The following is a 12,445-nucleotide window of genomic DNA, read 5'->3' on the forward strand; positions in this document are numbered from 1 at the left end:
GGAAAAAGTTTTCCTCAACTCTCTTAGGATCTCTGGTTGGGTTTGAAAATTAAACTGTCAAAGAGCATAACAGGAGAAAAGCACATAAATTTCATTGAATTTTTACATGTACATGGGAGCCATGCACAAGAAAGCAAAGAGCCAAAGAAGTGACCAGTACAGAAAGCTGTTAGACAAAGCTTTTAGACCTTTTAGACAAAGGAACAGTAAGTTTGTAAAGAATTGACAAGACTAAGAGGTTTGGGCTGGAGAAGGAAAATTGTGAAGAAGTATGGTAACTTGAAAGATAGGGATTTGTTTAACAAGGTTTGTTTATACAGCTTTCTCAGCCCTAAATTCCCTCTCTCTGTTGATAAGGAAGTCTTCCTTCCATCTGGTACAGGGAGAGTACCTTTCATACCAGCAATTTATCTCTTTTTATGTAAGAAGAACAGGGATGGGGTAGTCAAATGACCTTCTTGCTTCAGCCGTTTACTCAAACTCCTTCAGCTTAAGGTACCCAGTATATGAAGGTGCCATATTTGGGGGTAACATGTCCTGAACCCCGTCAAGTGTATAGCTTTAGCTCTTTTATTTGGGACTTGGATCCATTTTGAGTGTTTTGTTTGTTTGTTTGTTTTTCCCTGCACTGTAGCATATGGAAGTTTTGGGCCAGGGATTGAATCAGAGCCGCAGCTACGACCTAATGCTACAGTTACAGCAACACCAGATCCTTAATCCACTGTGCCAGGCCAAGGATCAAACCCACTGTGCCATAGCAACAACTCTGTTTTGAGTTAATTTTTATAGGTACTGTGAGATAGGTGTCCAACTTCATTCTTCAGCATGTAGATACCTGTCCCAGCATCATTTGTTGAAAAGACTGTCTTTCCCCATTGAATGGGCTTAGCATCTTTGTTGGAAATCAGTTGAGCACAGATATGTGGGTTAATTTCTGGACTGTATTCTGTTGATGGATGTGTCTATTTTTATGCCAGTATCACACTATCTTGATTACTGCAGCTCCTTAATATGTTTTAAAATTGGGACACGTGAGTCCTCCAACTTGGTTGTTTCTTTTCAAGACTGTTTTGTCTCTTCAGGACTCCTTGCAATGAATTTGATCCATGTGAATGGAGGCTGTCCATTCTGGAGAAATGCAGTTGGGATTGTGACAGAAATTACATTGAATCTGTAGATTGAGTATGTTGCATTCTTAACAATATTAAGTCTTCTAATCTGTGAACACAGACTATCCTTTATTCATTAGGTCTTTAACTTCTTTCATCAGTGTTTTGTAGCTGTTAGTGTAAAAGTATTCCTAAGTATTTTATTCTTTTTGATTCTTTTGATTTTTTTTATAATTTCATTTTCGAATTATTGCTAGGAATAGAAATAGAACTGATTTTATTTATTTATTTATTTATTTTGCTTTTTCAGCCACACTTATGGCATATGGAAGTTCCCAGGCCAGGAATAGAATCCAAGCCACTGCAGTGACCCAAGCTACTGTAGAGATGCCAGATCCTTAATCTGCTGTGCTGCAGGAGAACTCCACAACTGATTTTTTTTTTTTTTTTCCTTTTTAGGGCCACACCTGCAGCATATGGAGGTTCCCAGGCTAGGGGTCTAATTGAAGCTGTAGCCACCAGACTGTGCCACAGCCACAGCAACGCCAGATCCTTAACCCACTGAGCGAGGCCAGGGATCAAACCCGCATCCTCATGGTTCTTAGACGGATTCATTTCCGCTGCGCCACAATGGAAACTCCCACGCATAATTTTTATAAGTTGATTTTGAGCATTTCAACTTTTCTCAATTGTTTTATTAGGTGTAGTAGTTTTTGGTGGATTCTTTAGAATTTTTTTATATGTAAGATGTGCCATCTGTTAATAGAGATTTTACATCTTACTTTCCAATTTGAATGCCTTTTTTTTTTCTTTTTATGGCTGAACCTACAGCATACAGAAGTTCTCCGGCTGGGGGTTGAATTGGAACTACAGCCACAGGCCTGTGCCATGGCCGCAGCAACATCGGATCCTAGCCACATCTGTCACCTATGTTGCAGCTTGGGACAGCACCAGATCCTTAACCCACTGAGTGAGGCCGGGGACCAAACCCACATCCTCATGGATACTCGTCAGGTTCTTAACCCACTGAGCCACAATGGGAACTCCCAAGAGTGGGATGTTTAATTTCCACTTTCTTTTTTTTTTTTGTCTTTTTGCCTTTTTCTAGAGCCGTACCTATGGCATATGGAGGTTCCAAGGCTAGGGGTCTATTTGGAGCTACAGCTGCCAGCCTATGCCAGAGCCATAGCAATGCAGGATCTGAGCCGCGTCTGCGACCTACACCACAGCTCACAGCAATGCTGGATTCCCAGCCCGCTGAGTGAGACCAGGGATCAAACCTGCAACCTTAAGGTTTCTAGTCAGATTGGTTAACCACTGAGCCACGATGGAAACTCCTAATTTCCACATATTTGTGAATTCTTCAAATGTCCTTTTGCTGTTGGTTTCTAAGTTTATTACATTCTGGTTGGAGAAGATACTTTATGTGATTCCATCTTTATAGATTTATTGAGACTTATTTTGTGACCTGACATCTGGTCTATCCAAGAGGATGTTCCATGTACACTTGAGAAGAATGTGTATTTTACTATTGTTGAGTGGAGTTTTCTATGTATATATAATCTGCTAGTTCTAGTTGGTTTAGTGTTAAGCCTTCTCTTTTCTTGTTTGTCTTTTGGCCAGTTATATCCATCATTGAATATTGGTTGTTGAAATTGCCAATTATTACTGTAGAACTGTCTTGTTTCTTTAATTTTATCAGTTTTTGCTTTATATAATTTACAGCTCTATTGTTAGGTCTGTGTATATTTATAATTATTATATCTTCTTTTTTTTACTTTTTATGACTCAAATGAGTTTATCACATCTGTAGTTGTATAATGATCTGATTTCACAGGATTTCCATCCCACAGCCCAGGCACATCCCCCCACCCCCCAAACTGTCTCCTCTGGAGACCATAAGTTTTTCACTGTCCGTGAGTCAGCATCTGTTCTGCAAAGAAGTTCAGTCTGTCCTTTTTTCAGATTCCACATGTCAGTGAAAGCATTGGATGTTGGTGTCTCATTGTACGGCTGACTTCACTTAGCATGATAGTTCTAGGTCTATCCATGTTGCAAAAAATGCTGGTATTTTGTTCTTTTTAATGGCTAATATTCCATTGTGTATATGTACCACATCTTCTTGATCCACTCCTCTGTCGATGGACATTTAGGTTGTTTCCATGTCTTGGCTATTGTAAATAGTGCTGCAGTGAACATCGGAGTACATGTGTCTTTGCGAGTCGTGGTTTTCTCTGGGTAGATGCCCAGGAGTGGGATTGCTGGATCAAATGGTAGTTCTATGTTTGGTTTTCTGAGGTATCTCCATACTGTTTTCCACAGTGGTTGCACCCATTTACACTCCCACCAACAGTGTAACAGGGTTCCTTTTTCTCCACACCCTCTCTAGCACTTCTTGTTTGTAGACTTTTGGATGATGGCCATTCTGGCTGGTGTAAGGTGGTACCTCAGAGTGGTTTTGATGTGCATCTCTCTAATAATGAGTGATGTTGAACATCTTTTCATGTGTTTCTTGGCCGTCTGTATGTCTTCTTTGGAGAACTGTCTGTTTAGATCTTCTGCCCATTTTTGGATGGGGTTGTTTGTTTTTTTGGTATGGAGCTGCAGAAGGTGTTTGTAAATTTTGGAGAGTAATCCCTTGTCAGTCGATTCACTTGCAAAGATTTTCTCCCATTCTGTGGGTTGTCTTTTTGTGTTGTTTAGGGTTTCCTTTGCTGTGCAGAAACTTTGACGTTTGAGTAGGTCCCATTTGTTTATTTTTGTTTTTGTCGTCAATACTCTGAGAGGTGGATCTGAGAAGATGTTGCCATCATTTATGTCAGAGAGTATTTGGCCCTGTGTTTTCCTCTAGGAGTTTGATAGTGTCTGGTCTTATATCTAGGTCTTTAATCCATTTGGAGTTTATTTTTGTGCATGGTGTTAGGGAGTGTTCTAATTTCATTCTTTTCCATGTGGCTGTCCGGTTTCCCCAGCACCACTTATTGAACAAGCTGTCCTTTCTCCATTGTATAGTCTTGTCTCCTTTGTCGTAGATGAGTTGGCTGTAGGTGCGTGGGTTGAATTCTGGGCTTTCTCTCCTGTTCCACTGATCTATATGTCTGTCTTTGTGCCAGTACCATGCAGTTTTGATGACTGTTGCTTTGTAGTATAGTGTGAAGTCCGGGAGCCTGATTCCTCCAGCTCCATTTTCCTTTTTCAGGATGTGTTTGTCTATTCTGGGTCTTTTGTGCTTCCAAACAAACTTTAAAATATTTTGTTCAAGTTCTGTGAAAAATGTCCTTGGTAATGTGATAGGGATTGCCTTGAATCTGTAGATTGCCTTAGGTAGTATAGTCATTTTGATAATATGAACTCCACGAGCATGGTATATCTTTCCATCTATTTGTGTCATCTTTGATTTCTTTCATCAGTGGCTTGTAGTTTTCAGGGTACAGGCTTTTGTTTCTTTAGGTAGGTTTACTCCTAGGTATTTTATTCTTTTGGATGCGATGGTAAACGGGATTGCTTCCCTAATTTCCTTTTCTGCTCTTTCATTGTTAGTATATAGAAATGCCGTCAATTTCTGTGTATTGATTTTGTATCCTGCGACTTTGCCAGTTTTCTGGTAGAGTCTTTAGGATTCTCTAGGTATAGTATCATGTCATCTGCAAATAGGGATAGTTTTACTTCTTCCTTTCCAACTTGGATTCCGTTAATTTCCTTTACTTCTCTGATTGCTGTGGCTAGGACTTCCAGAACTATGTTGAAGAGTAGTGGCGAGAGCGGACATCCTTGTCTTGTTCTGGATCTCAGCAGGAATTCTTTCAGCTTTTCACCATTGAGAATGATGTTCGCTGTGGGTTTGTCGTATATGGCCTTTATCATGTTGAGGTGGGTTCCCGTTATGCCCACTTCCTGAAGGGTTTTTATCAGAAATGGGTGTTGGATTTTGACAAAGGCTTTTTCCACGTGTAATGAGAGGATCATATGGTTTTTATTCTTCAGTTTGTTAATGTGGTGTATCACACTGATGGATTTGTGGATATTGAAGAACCCTTGCATCCCTGGGATAAATCCCACTTGATCGTGATGTACAATCCTTTTAATGTATTGTTGGATGCGGTTTGCTAGTATTTTGTTGAGGATTTTTTGCATCAATGTTCATCAGTGAGATTGGCCGCTGTGTTTTCTTTGTTTGTGGAATCTTTGTCTGGTTTTGGTACCAGGGTGATGGTGGCCTCATAGAATGAGTTTGGGAGTATCCCTTCCTCTGCAACTTTTTGAAATAGTTTCAGAAGGAGAGGTGTTAGCTCTTCTCTAAATGTTTAATAGAATTCGCCTGTGAAGCCGTCTGGTCCTGGACTTTTGTTTGTTGGAAGTTTTGTAATCACAGTTTCAATTTCAGTTCTTGTGACGGGTCCATTCATCTTTTCTATTTCATCTTGGTTTAGTCTAGGAAGATTGTACTTTTCTAAGAATTTGTCCATTTCTTCTAGGTTTTCCATTTTATCGGCATATAGTTGCATATAGTAGTCTCTTATGATCCTTTGTATTTCTGTGATGTCCGTTGTTACTTCTCCTTTTTCATTTCTAATTTTATTGATTTGAGTCTTCTCTCTTTTTTGCTTGATAAGTCTGATAATTATTATATCTTCTGATAGACTAACCCTTTTATTACACACTGTCCTCTATTTCTTGTAGTAATTTCTGTCTTTAAGTCGCTTTTTCTGGTATTGGTTTGGCCACTCCAATTCTCTTTGGTTACTGTTCGCAGGAAATAGCTTTTTCCGTCCTCTAACTTATATGTATCTTTGGAACCTAAAGTGAGTTTCTTTTTTTCTTTTTTTTTTTTTTTTTTTGTTTTTAGGGCCGCACCTGCCCTATGGAAGTTCCCAGGCTAGGGGTCAAATCAGAGCCACAGCTGCTGGCCTACGCCAAAGCCACAGCAATTTGGGATCTGAGCCTTTTCTGCGACCTACATTGCAGCTCATGGCAGTGCCAGATTCTTAACCCACTGAGCGAGGCCAGGGATCAAACCCTCGTGAATCCTAGCCCAGTTCAATAACTGCTGAGCCACAAAGAGAACTCCCTAAAGTGAGTTTCTTGTAAAAAGCCCAATTGGATCATTTTAAAAATACATTCTGCCAATCTCTGGCTTTTAATTGGAGAGTTTAATTCATATGCATTTACTGTGCTTGCTGATAAGAAGGCATTTCCACCATTTTGCTATTTTTTTTCCCTCCATGGCTTATACCTAGTTCCTCAGTTTTCTATTGCCACCTTCTTTTTATTAGACATTTTCTTTTTCTTTTTTTGCTTTTTAGGGCCACATCTGCTGCATATGGAAGTTCCCAGGCTAGGGGTCAAATTGGAGCTGCAGCTGCTAGCCCATGCCACAGCTACAGCAACGTGGGATCCAAGCAACATCTGTGATCTACACTGCGGCTCACAGCAGTGCCTGATCCCCAACCTGCTTAGCCCAGGGATTGAACCTGCATCCTGAATATGGGTACTAGTCATATTTATTTCCACTGCACCATAGCAGGAACGCCTCTGAGATATTTTCTAGTGTACCATTTGGATCCTTTCTTGTTTCTTTTACTATAAATTTTTTAGTTATTTTCCTAGTTGCCCTGGGGAATTATAATTAACATCTTAATTCTTAACAATGTAGTTTGAACTAATTAATATATGTGAACTAATATACGAAAACCTTGCTGCTGTATTGCTGTTTTTATCCCCCTTTATGTTATTGTCACATATTACATCTTTATACATTTTGTGCCCATTACCATAGGTTTATATTATTCTTTTAGGAGTTCCTGTTGGGGCTCAGCAGTAACCCGGATAGTATCCATGAGGACTCGGGTTTGATCCCTGGCCTTGCTCAGTGGGTTAAGGATCTGGCATTCCCATGGGCTGTGGTATAGGTCCAAGGTAAGGTTCTGGTCTGGCATGGCTGTGGCTGTGGTGTAGGCTAGCAGCTGTAGCTCCAATTTGATCCCTAGCCTGGGAACTTTCATATGCTGCAGGTGTGGCCATAAAAAGACAAAAAAAATATTGTTTTATATAATTGTCTTTTAAATCATATAAGAAAATAAGGGGTTACAGACTGAAAATACATTAATGAAAATACATTAATGACTTTTTAGGTTTACCTATGTAGTTACATTTATTGCTGTACATTCTTTGTGTGGATTTGTGTATTATCTAATGTCTTATTTCAGCCGAAGGGCTCTTTTTAGCATTTCTTGTATGATAGGTCTATTAGTGATTAACTTTGCTGTTGTTTATCTAGGAGTGTCTTAATTTCTGCTGCATAATTTTTTTTTACATTTATTTATTTATTTATTTTTGCTTTTTGGGGCTGAACCTGCAGCATATGGAAGTTCCCAGGCTAGGGGTCAAATCAGAGTTACAGCTTGCTGTAGCTGCCAGCCTATGCCACAGCCCCAGCAACTTAGGATCCAAGCCATGTCTGTGACCTACACCATAGCTCACAGTAACACTAGATTCTTAACTCACTGAATGGGGCCAGGGATGGAACCTACATCCTCATGGATACTATTGGGGTTCATAACCCACTGAGCCACAATGGGATCTCCTGCTGCTTCATATTTGAAGAATGCTTTTGTTAGATATACAGTTCTGGCTTCACCTTGACAGTTTTTTTTTCTTTTAGCAATTTGAATATATCATTCTACCACCTCTGGCCTTTGAGGACCACTCAATAAATTTATCTATGATCTGTTTCTTCTTACCTCTCCATTGCTGTGTTGGTAAATGTTTAATGACTGGCTTTCCAGGTAAAAAAAATGCGCATATATATATACATAAGTTTATTATAAAGTTGCTTAGGGTGTATAGCACACAATTTACAAGTAATGAAATGTACTTTTTTTTTTTTTTTGTCTTCTTGCCATTTCTAGGGCTGCTGCCGTGGCACACGGAGGTTCCCAGGCTAGGGGGCAAATAGGAGCTGTAGCCGCCAGCCTACACCAGAGCCACAGCAATGTGGGATCTGAGCCACGTCTGCAACCTACACCAAGCTCACGGCAATGCTGGGTCCTTAACCCACTGAGCAAGGCCAGGGATTGAACCCGCAACCTCATGGTTCCTAGTCGGATTCATTAACCACTGCTCCACGACAGGAACTCCCAAAATGTACTTCTGTATTGTGAATTCTGTATAGCCTGTTGAGTCTTATAGAAAACTTCCATTTATTTGATTTTTTTAATTGAGGTTAAATTCACATAATAAAATTCACCCTTTTGAAGTAAACAATTCAGTGCAGTTAGTGCTTTTACAATGTTGTACGACCCCATTACCTGTATCTAGTTCCAAAATGTTTTTGTCACTCTGAGAGGAAACTTGTACCCATTAAGGAGTTGCTCCTTCTTCCCTACCTACAAAGCCCTTAGAAACTACCAATTTGTTTTTTTTCTCTGTGGTTTTTTTTTTTTTTTGTCTTTTTTTTGTCTTTTTTTTGTCTTTGTTGTTGTTGTGTTGTTGTTGTTGTTGTTGCTATTTCTTGGGCCGCTCCCGCGGCATATGGAGGTTCCCAGGCTAGGGGTCCAATCGGAGCTGTAGCCACCGGCCTACGCCAGAGCCACAGCAACGCGGGATCCGAGCCGCGTCTGCAACCTACACCACAGCTCACGGCAACGCTGGATCGTTAACCCACTGAGCAAGGGCAGGGACCGAACCCGCAACCTCATGGTTCCTAGTCGGATTCGTTAACCACTGCGCCACGACGGGAACTCCTCTCTGTGGTTTTATCTACTCTGGTTATTGCATATAAATGGAATCATATGATATGTAACCTTTTTGGTCTATTTTTTTCACTTACAGTGTGATCAGTGTTCATTCACTTTTTAGCATTTGTCCTTCAGACCTTTGTATGGCTAACATTCTATTGATGGACATTCAGACTGATTCTTTTTTTTTTTTTTTTTTTTTGTCCACGGTGTGCAGAAACTTGATATGGAATCTCCATTCCTAGACCAGGGATTGAACCCAGGCTGCAGAGGTGAAAGCACTGAATCCTAACAACTACCAGGGAACTCCCTGATTCCATCTTTTTTTTTTTTTTTTTTGTCTTTTTTTTTTTAGGGCCGCACCCATGGCACATGGAGGTTCCCAGGCTATGGGTTGAAACGGAGCTACAGCTGCCGACCTACACCACAGCCATAGCAACGCCAGATCCAAGCCTACTCTGTGACCTACACCACAGCTCACGGCAGCACTAGATCCTTAACCCACTGAGTGAGGCCAGGGATCGAACTTGCAACCTCTGGGTTCCTAGTCAGATTCGTTTCCACTGCTTCAAAACAGAAATGCCACGATTTCATCTTTTGACTGTTGTGATTTGTGCTGCTCTGATTATGTGTGTGCACATATTTGTTTTAGTACCAGTTTTTAATGCTGGGGAATATACCTAGGAGTAAAATTGCTGGATCATAAGGTAATTCTATGTTTAACTTTTTACATTACAGTATCTTGATCCATCCTCACTTTTTTCATTTTTATACACATTTTATACAGTTGCTAAACCATCTTACATTCCTACCACCAATATATGAAGTTTTCATTGATTTGAATTTTGATAAACCTATATATCCATATCTGACCTGTGCCATTAGTTTGCAAAATAAAGCTACTAGTTAAGCACTTAATAGCTGTCAGCAAAGTTGCTCCCTTCACTGATGAATATGTACTTTTTTTTTTTTTTTTTTTTTTTTTTGCTGCTCCTAGGTCAGCAAAGTTGCTCGCATCACTGCTGAACAAGTACTTTTTTTTTTTTTTTTTTTTTTTGCTTTGCTTTTTGGGGCCATACCTGCAGCATATGGAGGTTCTCAGGCAAGGGGTTGAATTGGAGCTGCAGCTGCTGGCCTATGCCATAGCAACATCAGATCCGAGCTCCATCTGTGATTTATACCACAAATCATAGCAACACCAGATCCTTAACCCACTGAGTGAGACCAGGAATCGAACCCACATCCTCATGGATACTTAGTTGGGTTCTTTACCATTGAGCCACAGTGAGAATTCCACAAGTATTGGTTTTTTTTGTTTCATTTTGTTTTGCTTTTTAGGGCCATACATACAGCATATGGAACTTCCCAGGATAAAGGTCAAATTGGAGCTGCAGCTGCTGGACCTGTACCACAGCCACAGCAGCATGGGATCTGAGCCAAATCTGCAGCCTGCACCACAGCTCATGGTAACACCGGATCCTTAACCCACTGAGAAAGGCCAGGGATCAAACCTGCATCCTCATGGATACTAGTTGGGTTTGTTTCCACTGAGCCACAATGGGAACTCCCACAAGTACTGTTTTAATATTAATGCTGGTTGATATTTTTGCTTATGTTAACAAGTATGGTGAAAATGAAACAACAGAACTGTGTTTCCTTGCTGATTTGATTGTTTTTGTTGTGGAATGTAATGAATGTTTCACTATTTCTGGTTATAAATTATTCTCTGTGTTTTTCTGAAAATGTAGACTATAAGGTTGACTATTACAGAATTTTGTTGTATTTTGTTTACTTCAAGACTTCACCCTAAGAGATGAAAGAGACTTCCTGTGACTGATTGTGACAGGAAGTATGTTCTTAAATGCTTCTCAAAAATTTTATGTTCTTACTTTTTTTCTTCATGGGGTCTTTATTGACCCTTATTCTATGAAAATTGAGAATATGGTTATTTTGCTGATTACAGTATTTTGATACATCCTCACTTTTTTCATTTTTCTACACAAGAACAACTTATCTGTGATCTTTAATATGGGAAAGATCTCACATCTCTTATAAATTACTCTTAGTCAGCAAATAGTAAGAATACAAGGAATGTCAAATGGTGCTATCCCATGGTCCATATACCCCAAATTTCTTCTTTAATAATTGCACAAAGGAGAGAGTTTCTGGGAAGAAGGTAATTATACTACACAAAATATTTCTGGAACATAAAGAGTTTAACCCTCTCTTGGGTTCCAAATTTTTATTAAAAAAAATCACATTTGGGAATTCCCATTGTGAATCACTTTACTGCATACCTATAACTTATATAATATTGTACATTAATTATATTTAAATTTAAAAAATAAGAGTTATTGAAGGGATTGTCTTTTTTTTTTTTTTTTTTTTTTGCTATTTCTTTGGGCCATTCCCGTGGCATATGGAGGTTCCCAGGCTAGGGGTCTAATCGGAGCTGTAGCCGCCAGCCTACACCAGAGCCACAGCAACTCGGGATCTGAGCCGCGTCTGCAACCTACACCACAGCTCACGGCAACGCTGGATCGTTAACCCACTGAGCAAGGGCAGGGACTGAACCCGCAACCTCATGGTTCCTAGTCGGATTCGTTAACCACTGTGCCACACGGGAACTCCTGAAGGGATTATATGAAATGTTACGTATAGGGTACCCAGTTAAATACCTAGCAGAAGCAAGCACTCATTAAAATGATAGTATGGGATATAGGAAAAACTTTATAGAATAGTAGGTTTTTGGAAGTTCTCTTCGTGGCACAGCAGAAACGAACTCAACTAATATCCATGATGATGCGGGTTCTATCCCTGGCCTTGCTCAGTGGGTTAGGCGTTGCCATGAGCTGTGGTGTAGGTCTCAGAGGTGGCTTGGATCTGGTATTGCTGTGGCTGTGGTGTAGGACGGCAGCTGTAGCTCCAATTCAACCCCTAGCCTGGGAACCTCCATATGCCACAGGTGTGGCCCTAAAGACAAAAAAAAAAGTGCTTTTCATTAGCGCACCTCTGTAAAGCCCGTGCATAGTGGTAGATGACAAGAAAATTGTAACTACTCCTTTTTCTTTTTGTGAATTACTTTTTTAGGGTGATAAATTACCAAACCGGAATACATTTTAACTTTTGGTGATTAGTGTAGAAAGCATTGAACGTATTTATAACTCTCCAATATAAAGCCTTTGGAGAGCTGGAATGAGAACCCTGAATTTTAGGGTTGAGGTTTTTTTTTTGTAATGGATTCTGCTTTTTTGGTTGCCATTTATTATTTTATTTTAAATACCAAACTTAATATCATTATCTCTTTTGGATTTAGGTTCGATTGGTAATAGTGGATGGTATTGCGTTTCCTTTTCGTCATGAGCTAGATGACCTATCCCTTCGTACTCGATTGCTAAATGGCCTAGCCCAGCAGATGATCAGCCTTGCAAATAATCACAGATTAGCTGTAAGTATTATTAGTTAATGGAGTTTTATTATAAAGTGAAGATTATATAAAATGTTAATTCTAGAAATAGCAAAAATAGAATTTGCCTGACTTAAGACAAATAATATAGATACACAGTTCTGAATGTAGTTTTGGTTTCTATCAAAAAATTA

The 12,445-nt window shown here is 39.7% G+C and overlaps 1 protein-coding gene across 6 annotated transcripts in view; it reads left to right on the forward strand.

Moving 5' to 3' along the window:
- RAD51C (RAD51 paralog C) overlaps nt 1-12,445 on the forward strand; it is a 42,164-nt gene that overhangs the window by 10,698 nt on the left and 19,021 nt on the right. For all 6 annotated transcript variants that reach the window (XM_021067279.1, XM_021067281.1, XM_005668974.3 and 3 more), the window contains exon 5: nt 12,162-12,293. In XM_021067279.1, coding sequence (XP_020922938.1) covers nt 12,162-12,293 — 132 coding nt within the window. The remainder of the gene's footprint in view (nt 1-12,161; nt 12,294-12,445) is intronic.

The sequence above is a fragment of the Sus scrofa genome, chromosome 12 (assembly GCF_000003025.6).
Source record: "Sus scrofa isolate TJ Tabasco breed Duroc chromosome 12, Sscrofa11.1, whole genome shotgun sequence".
Taxonomy (NCBI): domain Eukaryota; kingdom Metazoa; phylum Chordata; class Mammalia; order Artiodactyla; family Suidae; genus Sus; species Sus scrofa.